Source organism: Rhea americana, unplaced genomic scaffold (genome assembly GCF_003343005.1).
Source record: "Rhea americana isolate MKP2758 unplaced genomic scaffold, rheAme1 scaffold_97, whole genome shotgun sequence".
Classification (NCBI taxonomy): Eukaryota; Metazoa; Chordata; class Aves; order Rheiformes; family Rheidae; genus Rhea; species Rhea americana.
In genome coordinates, this window is record NW_028187166.1 from 2,910,150 (window position 1) to 2,930,783 (window position 20,634).

At 39.7% G+C, this 20,634-nt stretch overlaps 1 protein-coding gene across 5 annotated transcripts in view; it reads right to left on the reverse strand.

Annotated features, from left to right (window-relative positions):
• Positions 1 to 20,634, reverse strand: part of FUBP3 (far upstream element binding protein 3) — a 41,424-nt gene that overhangs the window by 20,557 nt on the left and 233 nt on the right. For 4 of the 5 annotated variants that reach the window (XM_085325349.1, XM_085325347.1, XM_085325348.1 and 1 more), the window contains exons 2-7: positions 13,337 to 13,442; positions 6,545 to 6,595; positions 6,026 to 6,059; positions 3,963 to 4,012; positions 2,279 to 2,350; positions 1,055 to 1,112 (exon numbers count right to left, since the gene is read on the reverse strand). In XM_085325349.1, the coding sequence (XP_085181475.1) occupies positions 1,055 to 1,112; positions 2,279 to 2,350; positions 3,963 to 4,012; positions 6,026 to 6,059; positions 6,545 to 6,595; positions 13,337 to 13,442 (371 nt within the window). The remainder of the gene's footprint in view (positions 1 to 1,054; positions 1,113 to 2,278; positions 2,351 to 3,962; positions 4,013 to 6,025; positions 6,060 to 6,544; positions 6,596 to 13,336; positions 13,443 to 20,634) is intronic. The other variant, XM_085325346.1, reaches the window with a different exon arrangement.

Below are 20,634 nucleotides of genomic sequence, written 5' to 3' on the forward strand. Positions count from 1 at the left end.
ATCTCATCAGGCAACACAGCTTTTTAATATTTTGCTCTTGTTCTGAAACATCTTTTGCTAAAAGGAGGAAAAGCACTTCAATACCAGCAAGAACACATTGCTTGCCCTATAATGTGAGCTTGCCAATTATATTTATTCTGGCTCACTGCTTGCAGTATTATGGTAGAGTAAGAAGATTTAAGTACCCTTAGATCTCTTAGGAATGGAAGAATGATGAGCATCATCTCTTTTAGAGACGGTCTTTGTGCCCATGTATTTTCACTATCAAATGCAACTCAAAGATTTCCAGATGGATTTTAAAAAACCCACCTACCCAAAGGCTGGGGAGAGAAAGAGCAGCTCCATATGTTAAGTGTGTTCCTGTAAGCCTGAGGATCCTGGATCCAGTTCCAGCAGGAGGTCCTCAATTGGTTTGTGAGAGTCTCAAACTCAGCTCCTGGGAAGGGGGAGGGAGGAAACACTGTCCCTAAAGTTTCTATAGGCCTAAAGAGTAGAAATCCCTGCTGGCTGGCCATGTGTCTCTACCATGCAGGGATCAGAATTCAAGACTTTAGTTCAGTCCTTTGCTTCTCGCTGGCAGAGATGCAGAGGCAAGCACACCCATGGGCCTCATGCTGCTCTGCCACAACACCAGAAACCTCCAGATTACTCTGGAGTGGCACCAACAGGCTTTGGAGGCCTCATGCAGCCCTTCTTCAGCTTGAAGGATGGTCATCAATACGAGAAGGGAGGCAAAGGGGAGAAGAGAAGTACCCTTCAACAACTTAGTATCCTGGAAAGTTGCAGTTACAAAACTGCATCCTAGGTGCCCTAAGAGCAACCTTGCCCTGCGGAAGGGAATTCCATGGGAATTTCTGCAGAGGGTTCAAACTGCAACTGGAAAAAAGCCTTTGAGGTGCACAGTTTAAAGGATCAGACCAAGAGGTTCTATGCACCTCAAGTTTCTCTAGGCCAACACATGCTGGTGCAGCTAACCAAGTAGAACCACTGACAGAGCACAGCATTAGGGAGAAGAGAGAGAAGGAGAAAGGAGAAAAATGAAATCAGAACTCACTCAATGCTCTCTGGCGTCCCAGTGAGTACACAGGGCCTCTCAGGCATCCCACCACTATCTACAAAGGAAAAAAGAAGACAACAGGGATTGGATACTTCCCAGTTCTCAGCATCCAAACTGCCTTCACTAACCAGGCAGGTAGAGGAATGCTTACTCCTCTGACGCAGGACTAGACAGTTTAACTGTAAATGACAGGGTAGTGAAAGATAGCTAATATAAAGAACAAACTGCTGCCTGAAAACACAAAGTGGTGAGTTGCAATCCGAATCCATGCCTTCATGCAGCTTTGTAGGTTGTGCTTCACTACAATCAAGTCCTAGAAGCAAATGTGAGTAGTATTTATTTATCTATTAGYAACTCAGAAATGTATTCTTTCTGAAGAATTAAGTCTTGTTCCTACAGAATCTTAAAAGACTACTACAATTTGGGGGGAGGGTTGTTTGTTTTTGTTTTTCAGTACTTCATGGAACTGCACTTCCCCAGGTGGCCTTTTTCCTTATAAAATCATACTCTTGGCAAGCATATAAAATTCAAAAATGGCAGTTGCTTCAGTAACTGTTAAGTACTAATGAAAATGCTCAATCTGCACATAGCATATGTTAATGAATTCAAATACATCCAGGGTATACATGTTTAAAATGATTTGCTGGATGTCTGCATTTCTTTTAAAGCCTTCTCCACCAATTAGAGAGAGGTTTAAGGATCTAGATTATATTCATGCATGGTTTCCTACACAGCACTGTAGTACAGCCTTCCCAAACACAGGCTGCAGCACTAGCACAGAGCATTGAATGGTCCCATCTCCCCAGTGCATGGTGCTTTGTACAAAGAGCTGCTGCTACTCTCCTAAAATGCCTTCTGCGTGGAGCTGACCAGACTAATCAAAAACAAAACAGCAAGAGCTGAACAAAGAGGTACCGCTAGGCAAAAACTAAATAGCTGCAATTTTTGCTGTAGGAACAATATGAAGTGTCCATTTGCACTGAACCCATCTGTTGGTTAAAGATAGTCTCTTAATTGTTTCACTGCAAAACCACCTGACACACCTGCTTTTTATGCTAGTAGAAAGGTCAGCCCCAGAACAGCCCTCCCATGCATGTTTGCCTACTACAGCATTTGTTAACAGGAATAATACATTATGAGTTTTGCAATGCACCTGATGTAATGGACATAACATCCTTCAGCATTACAACCTGTTCGCCTACCCTAAAAAGAGGCTCTTACCTGGAGCAATTTGAATTTTGCAGCCAGACTCTGCCTGAATCCGTGAGATCTGTTCACCTCCCCTGCCGATTACTGAAACAAATTCAACAAGCATCAGAACAGGCTGTTTTTCTGAGTAACAGTGAAGAACACCCTTCCCATCTTACTCTGTTGTGGCTACCTATAAAGAAGCAGTTCCACTCAACTGCAGAACAGGTATCCACAGTATGATCAAACATATATTAGTGGAAAAACAGTAAGATTTTTCTGCTGAAAGCTGTTCATTACCTTAAAAAAAAATCTGTCTTGTGCCGAAATGAAAACACACAGCGGGTTAGAAAAAAGGCTCTAGTTTGAGCCCTGCTAGAAGAGCCATTCTGGAATGTCTCGTTCAACCTGAACCAGTAAATCAGTTACTTGGGGTTCTAAAAAAGCCAAAGTTGTTTGCTTTTATTTCTTTAAAATTCTTATCAACTGCCTCTTTCCAAAGGACATGTTATTTGTCTGGGCTGTACTCAAAGAGAACTCTAAATACTGAAATGCTCTATCAAATGATAGAGCATTTCTTAAGTGAAAATGAATATTCATCTCCCTTAGCTCTTTGGAGTCAGCAAATAGTTATTCACCAAAAAGACATACTGAGGAGAGAATGTGTGCCCATCACCATTCATGTCCTTCCCAAACTGCAAAAGGGCACAAGTGCCAACTCAAACAGGTATGCCTGGCTCAAGATGCTCACACAGGATAATCTCTCATGTGTGGATTTGCCATCCCCCCTCCTCTGTCTGACCTGAACCTGATCAGATTTAACACACATGATGCACCAGTAAAGTATCCAGCCTCCCTTYTCACAGAGCTACAAAAACCCTCTGATACCCTCCAAACATGTGCATCAGGACTAACAAATACAGAGGTCAGACAGGAGGAGAGGGCTTCCTTTACAGAAATTCAAGTGTTAGTTTTCTAGCTTTTTTAGAGTCTGGACAAAACTTCACACTAAGAGGTAATTATCATGGTCTGTTATTTTCCTTTTTACTCGCCATATACCAAATTGGAAGACACACACAGAAATCTAGTKGAAGAAGAGTAAATACAATCACTGCAGTCACAACAGCAGGAGGGTGCCATTGAAAGGAAGAGTAATGATCATCCATTGGAAGACAGAAATTAGGATGAAGCATGAAAGAACAGTATCAGGAATGCAAGCCTAGAAAAAAAATTTCATTCGAGCAATGCATGCTGGTTGTTTCCCTGCAGTAAACAGATAAAATGAGAGTTGACTCAGGGCAAGTTAAACAGAACTTTACATCTTTTAAGATTTAAGATACTGTTTCTCTCCCTCAACTCTCACACTGTTACATATTCAAAGAACATACTATGTTTCAATGAGGGGCAAATAAATTCACTTTTGACCTGCTTACATGCTAGGTTGTCAGAATTTGAGGGAGAGAACCACTACAGCTCTCAGTAACCGGTATCACACAGTGTTGCTCTTATGCTGAGACACCAAGTTTTTCAATGCAGTTTGCACCTGGATTTTAAAAACAGATCATCCAGTCCCTATGAAGAGGGCATCAGACAAGGCTTATCCAAGGCCAGTAAATACACAAAGCTTCTGAGTGTGTCTTATTCTGTCTGTCAGAATAAAGTGTTCCTGCACAGAATATATATTAAGAAACAAATCAAAAGCATCCAAGATACTTACTGAATCCAACCATTTTATCAGGCACTTTGAACTCTTCTGTTATTACAGCCCTAAAAAAAAAAAAAAAAAAAAAAAAAAAAAAAAAAAAAAAAAAAAAAAAAAAAAAAAAAAAAAAAAACAAAAAAAAACAAAAAACAATTTAAAAGACAGCTATGTCCTATCATGGAAACCAGGAACAACATGTAAGGCTTCTGCACAGACAAGTAAACACGACGTCACAGTCAAAATCATCTGTTTTGGAAGGGACCTCTCAGGGGTCACCTGCTCCATGCCCTAGCTGGAAAGAGAATGAATCTAATTTCTCCTACACTGGATACATTTCCAATCTATTCTCCATTATCTTCAGTAGAGCTGACTGAATAACCTCTTTTTGCCTTCTTGCTCCAGACAGATTTAACAGAATAATGGCAAAGTTTCTTTAATATTTAGCTCAGACCTTCCAGGTCACAGTCACTGTCTACTACTTCTTGATGTGCTCTTGCCAAGAGAATTAACCAGTGCCAAACCTGATAAAGATGTCCCCTCTAATATTTGTAATTATTTGCCTGTCTGTCCTTATTATTTTCTTTAGAATTTATAAAAACCATCTTAAATTATCCTTTGAATTCTTACCATCTCAAGACTTCAAAAGCCTAACACTCTTTGGACTTTTCTCAGTGTGTTTGTGCCTCAGAACACAGTGCTCAAAACAATTTCCTAAGACCTAAACAGAGTTAAGAGGTAGAGAGGAATTACCTTTCATGGTTTTTTTTTGCTTAATTATTTGTATCTTGTAGAAAATACAACACAATGAATAAAGAACTTACAAATTTCATAGACTGAAACAATCACCATATACAATTTGTCCAGCACTCTCAAATGCAATGAAGTATCTTCAGAATAACTTCAGCATAGGCTTTCTGGTGAGATAAATTAGATCTATCCCATCACTTGCTTTACACCAGTTAGAGAAGGTATGAAATACACATTAGGCTTCACCATCTAACCTGTAGATAAAATACTCTCCACTGTCTGAGAGCCTCTACTCAGGCTCCACAGCACAGATGCCAGTGCCATCCATACCTGCAACAAAACGCAGACTCCCACATGCTACAGGGAGGCTCAGAGCTACATTTGTTTTAATTTGGAATAAACCTAGCCTGTTGCCAAGATGTYCTGTCCTGCATTACTTGCCTATCTCCCTGTGCTGGAGGAGTGGTTGCAGCTGGACAAAGACACTAACATAGATGAAAGCCAACCACCAAAACCAGAAAGAAGTCATTCCAGGCTTTTCAGCCTGRTCAGTTCCTGGCATAAATATCACTGCTAGCAGAACAGAGATGGCTGGTAGCAGCAGAGCAGACAAGACTTCCCGCTCCCTTTGTGCGGCCCTAGTTGGGCATTAGCTTTAGCCTAACAGCATTAACATGAAAAATAGAAGGCTCTGCAGTCCTTGTGTATATGCCTTGCCCTTTCCACCGAGCCCCCCTAAAAGCCGTTGGTTGCAATGGAAACACACAACCATTAGCCAAATGAATAYGAATTCTAGCTTTAGAAATTTTCTGCCCTTCCTATTCAAGACAGGCAACTCCATAAGAGAAGGATTCCAGAAAATCTGAGAATTTTACTTCTGTGGTAGATAAAATACGCTACATAGTAACTCACACTTGCTTTGGTCTCCCAAAATCACCAAAAGAATCATCCCAGGTGATACTAGATCAACAAAACTTTTTTAAAAAATCCACTTGCCTGCTTAATACTTCCAACTCTTGTCAAAGTGGCAGCTTTTTGTTTCTGTGTTTTGTTTTGTTTCGTTTTCCCCAAGGCAAAGGAAAGAAAGAGCAGATTTTATTCTCCTCAGTCCTACAGATTTACAGGAACTAAATCCAAGTTTCACTTCAACCCTTTTTTCTTCATCACAGGAAACAGCCTTAAAGGGTTAGCAGAAACTCCAGTCTGGATAAAACCCAAGCTGACAGTTTCTCCACATTCTCAACCTCTGACTTTCTAACACTACTACAGATGGTGGATCAATAAACAATTAGGATTGATCAATAAATAATAAAACATAACCCACTGCTTACCTTTGATGTACCAGGGCCCCTAACTGGTTACCTACTGTGGCAGAGAGAAAAAAGAAAAAAAAAAATCAAAGCATTAGCACGGATAAACTAACTTCATCCCTATAGAAAAAGAGTTCTTACCATTTCATCAAAAATGAAAGAAAAGCAAAACAGTAATTTAGGTTCAGTGGTTGAAATGAATGCATTATATGGTACAAAACAGGAGGGGATTTCTTGATCAACACAGACCATAACCTAGTGTCCAGCTGAACATAGGACAGGAAATTGATCTGCGTCTCCCCATGCTGAGAGTCATGGGAGAAAATCCTGCCTGCCCAAATCCAAATCCCTGCAACTAAACTCCCTCCTTCCCAAATTAAGCCCAAAGAAGAAGGGGGGGAGAGCGGGGAAGAGAGGGAGAGAGAGAAAAAAGAATTTTCAAGCAGATTGTTATATACACCCCCCCCCCCAAAAAAAAAAGCTGAGTAGATTCAGAGATTTAGTCCAGTCAAAAAAGCATTAGAAATCACTTGCACATACTTCTCTCTGTATCTCTTATCTGTGCTCCATGAAGCCCACCTACACGGAGACCTGTTAAAGGAATAGGTCTGTTAAGTAACCTTGCATCACCAAAATTGTACTTTTTAAAACACATTTTATTGAATGTACACATTCCAGCCATTCCTGCAATGTTAGCTGGTGGTCCATTTGTGATTAGCAGTTATCTCCCTAACTGACAACTCTCAAACAGAAATTTTTTCACCCCAACCCCCATAGATTGAATCTTTCTTCCAAATGTTATTGGGGAAAATATCATTAGACTAAATCATGCAAAGTGGGAACAATTGCCCTGCTGGGCTTYCTACTGGACACTGCCTGCAGCAAATCAGCTAAGAAACAGACCATTTGGTCCTAACAACCAGYTGAAGATTATATTGCATGCCTGGAGGGCCCAAGTAGCAAAACAGATGAAACTGGCCCACAACATGTGATCTGTGACAATAAATTTGCTATTTCAAACTAYCTTGCAGCAACCTGCACATTCTCTGACCTGAAATAAACTGGCAATCATCTGGCAGGGTTAGAAAACGGATGCATCTCACACTCCCCAAATCTGGTAGAAAGATGCATAAAGCTTGTGGCCAGACACGTTACTCAAATAAATGAAATACTCAAATAAAATAGACAAAGAGAGTCAATAACATTTGTTATGTGTCTACATCTTGATAATAGTTCAAGATCAAAATATTGACAGCAAACGTATTTTATTACTCTCTACAGCTCAGTGATAAGACAACTGCTGCGATATTGACTCCCTTAGATTTGTCTCTGCATATTCTTACCCCGAATATAAAAAAGTCCAATTTGATAACTATCAATACTGCAGTTGAAAAAGGTGGGTGATGTAATGGGGAATATTTGTTCTAGCTGATAAGCTACTGCTGCAGAGTTGAGCAAGTATGACCCAACAGAAATTAGGAATCTCACCATCTTGCTCCCAACYGTGCTCAGAATGTTTTTGCTGTATGTATTTAATACATCTTGTAGCTATTACTGTAGAACAGGTTTGCCTTAGCCATAGACTAGGACATTCATTAGCCCAAGATGCTAGAAAGAATGCCCTTAACACTGTAAGGCTATATTTAAATATCCATTTAACATTTAAATTCACCAAAACAGATATCTCTGCAGTCTTTCAYGCTAAGATCACTGCCCACAAATTGAGACAGATATACATCCAATAATCAATTCCTGAAGTTTACATATGTAACAGAAGAGCCTTCATTTCGTAGCACAGTCTTGGATTTGGAAAACACAACTTCTGCAGGGAAGTCATAGGAACACAAGAAGTTAAATTGCTTAGGTAAATAATGCTTCCGTGTATGTAATAAGGCCACCGATCCATTTCAAGTACCATACAAACATAGTAAGCCATTCACCATCCAAGAGAAATATCATCCATGTTGCATGTTTGCTGTACCAACTGGTGAAAGAACCCATATTAAGCCTGTAGTTATAACTTGCACATGAGATCATTTCTTCTATATTTCATGAATATCCCTRCAAGATCTGAAAAGTAAGGCATAGGAGAGAACTGGGAATTACACTGCTTGCAGCCAGACATGATTTCTTTCTCTTTAAGGGGCAAAACAAATGTTGTGGCTCCTGGTTACAACAATCTAAAGTTTCATTCCTTCTCTAACATGCCCATTTTGCTCTGAAAGACAGAGACTAATAGAGAGGTAAGCCTGGGGCAGCACGCACTTGCTGCAATGCTAAAAACTGATATTCTATTCCACCATCTCCCTCCTAATGCCAGGGAGGGGGTTGAACTCTGACAAGCCACRTACGTATTTCCTCCTTTTTACATCTATTGAGTACAATTTAACTGTAACTGCAGTCACTTTATTGCAAATAAGGAAAAATACTGAATAAAATCAGCCCAATTTCCTGTTAATAGCACCTGCTGGTTGGTAACTCTTCACTCTGCTTTTGGCTTCACCTTAACTGAGTTCTACCTAACAGACACTCAAAACAAATGCAGATTTTTTTTTCCACTCCATAAAACAGAGCAGTGCCTCCCACTATATTAATGTGCAGGACGGGAATATACAATCTTGTAGAAAGTATCTTCACGACTAGAATAAAATCACAGCAACACACCTCCTGGCGAGTAGTAGAATATGGGGTTGCATTTCCTMCTTTTCAAAATGGGATCATCAGAAATTTTAGCAGGCCAAAGGGATGACACTAATTACCCTGATTTTTCTTCATCATTAAAGATGGCTAATTTCTGAATTAAATGATCAAGAACTAATCAGTTTAAATGTCTGCCTTTGTTGGGAATCACTAYTTTTTTCTTTTTTTCCCTTAAACTGCCTTATTTTAAAAAGGCAAGCTGTAAACCTGCAATTTGGAAGAACACTAACATTTTAGGTGAAAAACTAAGCGTTTTGCCAAGAGATCTGAATTCTGAGGCCCATCTCCTGCTACAGGTGCAGCAAGGAGMATAACCACTAACTCCCATCAATAAGAGAAGGACAAGATTTCCGTCTGTCCATCGTTTACTCTGTTTTCATTGAAAACATTTTGATTAAAGTATTACACATTATAGGATCATGTTGTGTTTGTGCTGTATTAGGCACTACTACAATCACATTTTATTATAACAAAATAGGCTGCCTTTGTATTTGGATGTACCACAGAAGCTCAGAGAAGGCGGGAGGAAGTCTTCTCCAAGGTCTCTCATCTTTGTTTCCCCCACACTCAAAGGATGCCTCAGCCTTCAGCTACAACACTGCTTCTTAACCCCGTCTACATCACTGGAAACTTCTTCAAAGCAGCCCCAAATAGGACAAACAAAGGCTAATGTTCAGTTTCTGGGAATCAGTGTCCTTCCAGCAGACCAGAACCCTGCTTCTTTTTAACAAAAGGAAGCTGTTTCTTCAAGAATGGTTTAACACTAAATAAACATGTTAAATCATGCTGGTAATTAGAGTGACCCATTAATTAAAAATGAGGCCAGGAGCAGCAGTAGTTGGTTGTTAACAGAAGGGCTGGGATCTGTTCTCTGCAGCAAGCTGAAAGCACGATGTGCTAAGTCTCTCCGTGCAGAACTAACCCCATGGGTAGTGGTCACTTTACTGAGAAACATTAACTGATATAAGTGGCCATATCAATGCCAACTACAACTTGCTGTGTTAGCAGTACAGATAAATCAGCTCTCCTCCCTGCACTGTAACTATTTGTAGGATTACTTTAAAGTTGTTTCCAGAGAGGGGAAATAAAGAAAATGGGGGAAAAGAACAAACAAAAAACCACACACACACACACCCATTCCGTCTCAAGCTTCATTTAATACCAGTAAGTCAGGTCACGAGGGCCAACCCTAGCAGCTCTCTTTTTTTGATTAAGGTTATGGGAACATTATTGGAAGATTATGTATGAAAGACACTCGCACACATTCTGGTTTCCAATATAATGACAWTTTTTTTTTCTGAAGGGCTCTAAAAGCAACTGAATTTGTTTTGACCGGTACACTGTCAGCCTGTCTTAAGACCATTTCCTAAGCTGACATCAATCAGCCATGCCAGCAGTTATTTATTAAAATGGACAGAGAATTAGATTTTCAGAAACAGACAGTTCTCTTCTCACCTTAAATACTTCATAATCCCCAGAACCATTTTTCCAAGAATATTAAGAACAGAAGTAATTTTCTAAGAAGCATAAGAGCTATGCAAGGGCAAGAAAGTAGTGAGCACTGCACCCAGCCACCAACASCATGTACAGAGGTAAACAACAAAGAAGTTTACCAGCAGGTTTGTTTTCAAGCTATCCAGGGTAACAATGTATTACAGCACCTGTAAAAATATAAACAATCTYTTCTTGACAGTGATGTCCCAATCCGTGATTCATAGACAGCAGAAAATGCAGAAAACCCTGGGCAAGCCAGCCTGACTTTCCTTGTTCACAACTACCAGAAGACTAAAAAGACCGAGAAAATAGCAAGTAGGCTCCTAATGTAAGTGTCCTACTAAGGGCAACTGCCATATTCTAGATGCCTGAAGAGGAAGCAGTTTATAACGCCACCGCAGCAGGAGCACGTAGCCTATGAATGACTACAGCATGGATCCTACCACAAACAAATACAGCGCAAGAAACACTTGCTGCTTCAGAAGTCCTCAGCAAGGCAGCTGTKCTGCACCTTCCACAACTCACCCTGGTACACAGTTAGAGAATAGTGCAGGAGGAATCTTGCTGTTAAGTGAAGAACTCATCACATAATCATATTGCAGCACAAGATCTACTAATACCATTAGAAATAAAATCCAGGATAGCCAAAGCTGAAAGAACAGATATTTGCTCCTTGCCCGACAATTCTGATTTCTTTGCTCGATTTCAATCCTTTAAATATCATTACTTCTTTTGTTACTCTTCTCTGAGATTGTAGAGATCAGATTTTTGGGAAGGGAGTGGTAGAAAGCTGTAAAAACTACATACGTATTTGAGGCATCCAAGTGCAAATATAGTGCTTGAAGCTACTGAAAAACTGCTAAAAACAAGGTCCAACACTGACACACAGGGTAAACAAACRCTTGTAAGCCTCTACATTGGGAGAACAACTGCAAATACAACACTCAGGAGTGCACCCACTCTCGAAGGCTTGCCTAGGAATGATACCTGCTACATGGAATCATCTATCACAAAGCGAGAAGGCAGCAGAAACCAATTCATAGCACAGACTAACTGTATGGATACAGTTTGTGCCAATGCAAGCAAGGTTCAGCAAGTCACAGGGCTCCCCAGTAAAATTTTAGGTACAAAGTCTAACTTTTGCTGTCATAAAGCATTATGACCAYTTTGCACATTAGAAGTTCATTAAAAAAGATATTGACAAAAAGGTGAGATTTCTCATTTCAGTTCAATCTGATGAAACAGTGAAGAAATAGGTAGGACTAAAGTTATGAGTAATTACTTACTAGAAGTCTAGTTTCATTCATTTTCACATACAATCATTTGATCTGAGCCATTTAGACACAGCTCAACTGTACTGCATTCATTAAATTAGTTCTGAAATAAAATATTCTTAAAATCAGTGGCAAAATAGGATCTATCTGCACCTTCTATTCCCATGTTTCTGGAATGGAAGAAACATCTGATGACAACATTCTTTGAAATCATATCCATGACTGGACATTTGTTTCYGCTGAGAGCATCTTTAAGGAGAGAGGAAGCTGGGAAAAACTGGAAAGGAAAAAAAGGCTAGAATGTTTGTAAACCGTTTCTTTGCAGTTGATCTATCCTAGCAGCTAGAACTATACTAAACAAGTCTATTTTGATCACAAAAGAACAGCAAGGTTTCACAGTTCATTGCTTGACAGCTCAGCACCTGGCCATACAAAAGACGAACATACACCAATACATATACCAATATATACCAGCCTCTGGCTTCTCATAGACTTAGTGACACGCCAGCCTGAGATACAAGGTGCAGGTACCAATCCATAAATACCCATTCTTTCCTAAAACATCAAACCAAAAGAGGAGCAGCTTCCTGCTCAAATACAGCCACAATATCAGAAAACAAAGCAGACCATGGTATGTTTTCAGACAACAGTAATGACAGCAAATCAGAGTATCCAGATGAAAGAACTTCTTTCCATGCTCCAACRTGCTTTTCAGAATGAGAAGTAAAAGTGAAGTATTTTCAGCCTTTGCCTCATGTAGCCTTGTATCAGGCCAGAGAGAGAAAATTCTTTCAAGATACAGTCCTAGGCAGAAGCTTTACTTACCTCCTCAGTGGTCTTTCACATATTTTATGGGGAAGAGAATGATCATGCAGGACTATGTCAGTAAAAACACTAGAGGAAACAGGAGGAAAACGTGGCCATTTTTTTCTGATAACCAACCACAGGAAAAGGTGAGCTTTTTGCTTTTATACAGCAGCAGGTAACAGTGTAAACATTCTTCTTGTAAGAGTGCACAGCATTATGGATTTGTTAAAACAAACAAACAAACAAACAAACAAAAACAAAACACACCTGTTCTAACCATTTTGCTGTTCCTGCCAAAAACAGGAAATGAATACTAATTTTAAAGGTGTAATAATTCATACAGTATTAACTCATTACAGTTACCTGATATAATCCACCCAATAAATTACTCTTACACTGTGGAGAATGTTAAATGTGTCAGAGATTTAAGAATCCTCATAAAGAATAATTATGAAAAAATATAAGCCTAACATGGAAAGCTTCCTTTCAGTTTGCCTCAACTTCCATCAACGCCCCTTCTCCTTAAAATTCATGTACAAAGCTAAGCAATCAGAATTCTTGACATATACTCAACTGCTGTGCTGTGGCCACTGCTAGTCATGAAAAGAAGCAAACTTAATACATGCTCCTATATGCTGCCTGTTCTCTGAACACAAGGGAGGCTGGGGAAGGAGAGCTGAACTATGCACATCTGTCACCCTGTGCATGAGCTCCAGCACAGTTTCAATAAGACCTCGCCTTCACACTACCACAAGTAGCAGTCTTCACACAGAAGAAGATTTAAACTACAGAGTTAATCTGCTGATTCCCAGAGACCATAAACACAGAATTGCTTCAAAATAGGAATATGGAGGCCTAGGATAACACAGCAGTACAGCCTAGGAGCCCTGTGCTATCTGGTAAGACTAAATAGCACAGGGAACCTTACATACAATTTCTACACACACACGCACAAATGCACTGGGTAATCTCTGTCCTTATAAAAGATAACAGCCTCAATACATTGATTTCAGAAAATGCATCCACAGGATTCTCTGTCTACTCATAGCCAACTTACCTCCATCATCCAGGGGCCGTTTCTGTACTCCATAACCATAGACCGAYGGGTCCACAAGCGTTGTAGAATTATTCAAGTGAGGAATATCTCCAATTTTAGCAGCAATCTATAAAAGCAGATGATAAAAATATGATTAGCATATCTGAAGTGTCAGCTACCACAGCTAAACCCTTTCTTCCAGGAAAGCATTTACCCTAGTCCAATCTTCTCTCAGTTATTTTCTATACAGGTGCTTTTGTAACACAKTTGCAAAAAAACAGTGCTTTATTTGTAAAGTAAACAGCTTTATGTTTGCTTTTTGTATTTGTTTCATTAAGATTACATTCACCTAGCTCCCCTTCCTCATCATGAGTATGTATTTAGTCCCTAGAATATTGTATTTAGGCTGGTTCRTTCAAAGAACAGCAGAAAAGCAGGATCTAGCCAGAAGCTCAAACAAGCTCACCAACTTTGTCTTGGAGAAGCTGCCATCACCACAGCCACATAGGAGAAAATACACTTCCTGCTGCATTTATGGATATCCAGAAATTTAGAAATGCACACTTGCACATCTGCCTGAGGGGGAGACTACACAGGGAGGAGAACATGAAAATACGCAGCACAAGGACAGGCTGGGCATCTCCCTGTTAAACAGGGACTGCATCAGTCTGTTTACTGTATGAAAAATAAGCTAGTAGGTCTAGAATTAGTTTCAATTTGCTGTGGAGGTCAATATAGCACAAACATGACTAACACTGGCTGTTCCTCAGCTTCCAGCCTTTTTGTAGGGGTTAACAACCATTCTCYACCAAGCTAAAATGCAACAAGGATATCTGCAGGAAAGAAGAGACATTCAGGTATCACAGCAAGGGACCAAGTTAAACAAATAAAACAAGTGGAGAGATATAAATATCATTTAATAAAAGTGAAAAGTTAAGCTCATCTCTAATGACATTTGGGAGACATCTATATGGATGGATGCTGACAGAAGTAAGCTCTTTCACGTGCACTCCAAGCTAACTGGATGCAAGCCAACTCTGGTATGGAAACCATAAAGGCGCATTAGTTCAGCACTGCACCTGAGTTAATACCCGTCAGGGACACGCAAAGTGAAGCCTCACAGCACCCCTTGCCTTCATTGAGACATCCTGCTTTAAAAAGCAAGTACAAGATAAAGAAGTTGCAGAATAAATATAAGCATGTTGTATTCTACATTGTTCCAAATATGAGCATATTGTGTTCTACATTGTTTTCCTCCCCTCCCAACAAAGCAAAAATCATTGAATAGGATCTTTATTAGAAGTCTGATTGCTCTTTCCACTTATTCCCCCTCTGGACTAAATCTTCCATCAAGCATTTTCACATCAATCAATTTTATATTACTATATTATAATTGGGATTTCAACAGAGAATAAGCAATAAGAACAGACAAAAAAAGCATTTTATACAGATATGCTTTAAATGTAGCCAAGGGCAAATGACAAAAAGKTGTTTCTAAAATTTTAAAGTTTTATTGCAACAAAAAGACAGCTACAAAAACTCAGGTTGTTGACACTATCAACTGCTACAGTGGAATAAACAGTTGTTGAAGATTAAGAACTACATCGTAGTGAAAAAAATCTACTTGAAATAACCTCTATGGATTGAGGGCACTGCTTTTAGAAAGAAACTAGAAAAGAAAACATTCTCTTTTACGCCTTGCATGRAAAGGGCTCCAAGTTTGGACGATTTTCTTCTCATACTTCATTCTCTCCTGTCCTCCTTCAGATAGACAACCACCTCAATGTATCAGAAATGCCAGGACCTTGAGAACACAATCTTGACTTCCTGCTTTTACCCACAAGATTTTGACCACTTCTTTGGATGAATACTTGAAAATATAACACTGGACAGYTAAGCACAAGGTGAAGCCAACATAAGGCCTGTCAAAGAGGAAGTGACATTCAGTTTTAACATAGTTTTAGCACAGTGATCATGCAGCAATGCTTTTTGATGAAGATGCTGGTGCCCAAGATGCTTTTCAAAAACCGGTAAGTCCACAAAAACACAATTCTGAAAGCATTAGCACAGAGCAGCCCTTATCCATTCCATACTATAGCGTGTCAAGTGATGCCTTACTTTTATGCTGAATGCTACATCTCATCCATGATTCTAGTCCTTTACCTACATGGTTTCCCCTTACGTACGGGATGCAGAAGAGTTTAATGAAGGTACAAAGAGCATAGATGCTTCCTGACCACTTCAATACTGAAAAATAAAGTTTTAAAAATAATTTAAAACAATCTATTAACAGCTTTCACATCCTAACTTACAATCCAAACTTACACTAAAGGGACTGTGTCAGGTGTAACATACCCTGACATGTTTTGGAACATTCGATTTTAACATGCCCTTCATGAACTTTCTTCCTGTTAGTAGGTATTTACTTGGGAGAGAGAGCACTGTAAGCTGATAGTTTGGATCTGTAATCCCACACTCAAGGGGAAGAAAAGTCTGTAGATATCCRAAGCTGGCCTACAGAAGGAAGCTGGCATGAAGCATAAAGGTGTGAACAAATAGATCACTGGCACTAAGGCTGTCGGTTCCTGGAGTAGGAAAATATTACAAATCCCACCCTTGTGTACTGCACAACTATCTCCCTGTATGTAACCCTCACAGGAAAGGTCAAAATAAGAGAGCCAGCGCCATTTTCACTTAAAAAAAAAAAAAAAAAAAAAAAAAAAAAATTTTTTTTTTTTTTTTTTTTTTTTTTTTTTTTTTTTTTTTTTTTTTTTTAAAAAGTACATCTTTATCTCTAAAGCCTCCCAGATGCCACTGGCTTACACACAGACAACAAACCATCTCACTGTAGTAGAAGAAATACCCTGCAAAATTAGGCATTAAGCTTTTAAGGTAGATATAGCAGTTAAAACAAGTTTCAACTTCTTATGTTTAACTTACAATGGGAACTTCAGTTTTTACTACAGGTTCTGCCGGGAGATAAGCAGAAAAGTTAGAACATAGCAAAAGTAAGCAGACCTAGCTCTTATCTGACTAAATGACCTTGAGTAATGTACTGCTAGCCATCGCTTTTGTCCCCCAGCATGTCAGTCATCAGGCTTCTTTTTTTTTTTTTTTTTTTTTTTTAAACCCAATACATTTATTCTGTTGAACTCTAAAACACAATGGGAAAAGCCTCACTACCATGGAACTGTTGCTGCACTGAATCCCCCCAAAATTAGACTCTCCCAACAACACTTTAAAGGACACAGTACAAACCTGACCTACAGAACTGCAACAGTAAAGTTGGGGGTGGCAGAGCATGGGGAAGTTGTGTGAGCTTTGCAATTTAAGAGAAAGATAAAATGAAGCCACTGATGCAAATGGAAAGCTCTGCTATTGTTTAAGTATTCTTTTTTTTTTCTTGCTATGTCTTGCATTTCTATCCTCCTATACCTTTAGCCCCCTTTAAAATGGTAATCTAAATTCTTTCAGAAATTAAACTTATTTGCCAGATACAAGACCCACACCACCAGTATTTGCAGAATTCAGCTTTCAAAAGAAATGCCTAGCTTCAGGGAAGCAGCTTTCCAGGCCACTCTGAAAAAGAACAGTAACTAATAATATCACAAATTCCAGATATTAGCAGGATGTGAAAAAAGTAAAGCACTGTYATCTGAATCTTTAGACAATTCTAGTGCTGCTGCTACTCTTCCCGTTTATCACGCAGAATCCTCAACTTAGCACAACAGTCATTTCTCCAGAGCACTGCAGGAGTGGGAAAACCATCCACAATTGTTTAACTGCCATGTCACAAATGGTTTTCCTAAATGCTACAATAATAGCAAATAATTTACCCTAAATCTTTTTGAGGATGATCTGAAAGAATAGTCCAAAAGGGAATAAACAGAATAAAGTCTTAAATCCTTTCTCCTTCCTGCAGAAAATTAGAAGTGGAAGCTTGATATTAAAGAGATTTTAGATGCAAGACCTGATAAAACTCACAGTAAGTCTCAGGCCATTCACCTGCTTCCAAGGTACCCAAGACAACACCCTACAGGCTTAGCAGGCTATAGCCTTTCTTCTTTGCACCATTCCGAGACATTCAGATTCAGACRATACGTAAAACAGATTACAAGAAGGACATATACAAAGAGGGAATCAATTAGTCCTGCAAATTAATGTGTTGTACTGAAAATAAAACTGCCAAGGAGAACAGGAGAGAGGTATGAACCAAGCAAGACACTGTTCTGTTAACGAGAATAAGACTCAAAGACTGTCCAAAGAGCCAGCTGTTCTGCTTATTTTCCTATTCATAAATCAAAAGGAGCACAAACATCCTCTCCCTCTACCCCACTCCAAAAAGTGGCAGAAAAGCCACTCTGCCTAAGATCAGCTGCTTCAATGTATAGACTAATCACTGCATACGAGCTCCAAGTTAATCCACTCAAATGAGACGCGGTCCAGAAGAAGCAAGACAGCCTACCTCAAAGCCTTAGCATTCATTTGTAAAAGTGCTTTTTATTATACCTCAGACATTTTAAAACTATACAGAAGTCCAAGCAAGTCCATTGCAAACATCGAAAGCAACGTATGTGTTACCTCTTTTGAAAGTATTAGAGTTCTTATGTCAGCTCACTTCACAATGCCTTTGAAGAATGCTGTTCCTGTGACTGATCAGCAAAGTCTTTGCTATCCTGAATAGTTTAGTTATTATTAATAATCAAGCACTGTATGCTGTAGCTCAAGTTCAGTATTATGGTCCTCATRAGAACTGAATTTAATAAATTTGAATTCTAATCTTAAGTGTCAGATTAAACTTTGAAAGAGTTCAGATGTCAAACCAGGGATGCCATACTCACGCTGGGGAAACAAGAACTAAGACTGAAATTTTTCTTCCTCTATCTCCCTCCCTTACAGCAGAAGAAATACTCAAGAAAAGGCTATGACACTGGTTATAAGTACTAAAATACTTGACACCTACCTACCAGATCAGTGTAGCTCAGGCAAATATTAAACATATTTAAYGAAAGCTCTGCCATCACCACCAGAGAAATGTTAGGAGTAACTGCCTTACATCCCACCTAGTTCTCAGTCAAAAAAGTTCATCTCAAATTGCTAGGTTTGTTGAGGTAAATATCTGTCCATTTGGGAACTAAGATCATCTTAATTTGTATTCAATAACAAGTCCTCAATGACAATTATTTAGTCCTGTCATACCTGGGCAGTAGAAGACTACCTAATCCCCTACAAAGCCTCTACAGAACTAGATTAAATCAAGGATTTCCAGGAGGAGAACAGAAGGAAGGGAAACAAAGGCAAAATACGGTTTTGCACTTGCAAATGAGTCTTTTCATTCCACAAATATTAATGAAAATCACATTCATCAGGCAGCATGCAACTCACTGCAAAAATGTAGGCAACTGCACTCGCAAGAGCACATGTACAGCTCACATTTCTCACACACTTTTTTTAGTGAGAAAGATACCACAGAGATCGCTACACTATAGTGCCTGACTTGAAGTTTGCAGCCTTGAAGGTTCTGAAGCTTCCCCAACACATTCAAGGAAACCCAACACATTCATCAAAGTACAAAGAATTTAACCAGTAAGACCAACAAAATCAGAGTAAATAACCATAAAAAGATTATGGAATTATTTCTGTCTCCTTCATATATGGACATACAAGGCACCCTAACCTTCTCTAGGAATTTGACAACAGCAATCATACAACATAGATCAGAACCAATTTTCAGGTAGCTCTGCATTTCAGTTTAACACAGTCCTAGACACTCCACTTTAATCTCTTAAAGATCAGGTGAGTGGCATATACCATGGCACTTTTCGTACACTCACAAAATAGTTTCAACAAGCTGCAACTGATCAGCAAATAATGGATTATTTTCTTCTATCTAACCAGGTTGTTCAAAGATTATTCAACTGCTAACAGGCAGAAAATATCATATTCAATGAGATATTTTTGCAATTAAAGAGCTTCAGTAATAGAAGACCAAGTCAAGACAAACGCAGCTGCAATACTTTCCAATTCAACCGCATCACGTAGATAATCCTGGACTATTAGCAAACCTTTCAGACATCACATACCATCAAGGACACAGTGCTTTGTCAGACACTGAAAAATGTGACATGTGGCCTCATCTGGAACACAGCTAATACGTAACTTGTCTGCTACATACCGCAATACGTAAGCTTAGATATAAGGCTTTAAATCAACAGCTGAAGAGCAAACTAGCTTGTGTGTTCTTCTGGAAAGGTGCAACACATTCATCTAGGACAGCTACTGCTTCTGTACAGTTTACTGAAGACAGTACAGAACAAGCATCTGCTGCCATACCGATTCACAACCAAGCCATAAGCGACCATAAGCCACTTAAGTTCCATTAGAACGATCGCTTGAAAGGTCTCACGGTCCAGCTTACTTTCTTCACAAGCGTCTCAGTTAAATGAAAAAAAAAAAAGGAAGGCTGGGCAACAGAAGGAGATTCTCTCACTTTGCCTGTAACACTCGAAAGACAATAAAGTCAGAGTCTTCAAGCATCAGGTGGGCCTTGGTCCTAGCAGTGAGTCGTACCTTGTTGCATATTATGCGCAGTTACTAAGCACAAGTAAAGAGCAACTTGTTCAAAGCTGGAATTAACACCTGTGACAAACATGGAACAAGAAAAGTGATGAAGAATCACAAAATTTGTACAGCAAGCAAAGTTTGCCAAGCAACAGCTTCCTGTTTCCAAAGCCACTTTTCACAAACTTAGGAGCACAAAATGTTTGCAGTATCCTATACTAAATAAAGGAGCATTGATTTTTGCAGGGCTCATGTCTTTCTTCTAGAGTTTCCAGTTCGACACTGCAAAAGCTCTGAGATTGCTTTGGAGAGTAATTCACACTSCCTTCCCTCTTCCTCTGAAGAGGAGAAGCAAAGCTTTCCTTCTACTAGAGTTTCTATTGACTAGTTTAGAGCACAATTAAGGATTTGTTTAAAAAATAAATTAGCAATAGCTCACCCCTACTTATTACAAAGTTTAAAAATGCAGTTTGGCAGAGGAGAGCTCCCACAAGCAGCAAACGGCCTCCTTCCCCGAGAAGCAGTGCTTTTGCCATGTCACAAGCCCTGGCCTCAACCCACGCGGCACAGAGACCATCAGGCGAGCCCCGCGGCCGCCCCAGCCCCTCCGCCGGCCGCCCCGCGGCCTGCTCCCCTCCCAGCGGCCCGGAAGGGTCAGTCGCAGCCACGGGCCCTGCCAGGGCCGGCTGAGAGGAGCCTCTGGCCCCGGGCTCCCGGGAGAGAACAACGGCGCCGCGACCCTCCCCCTCCCGGCGGCT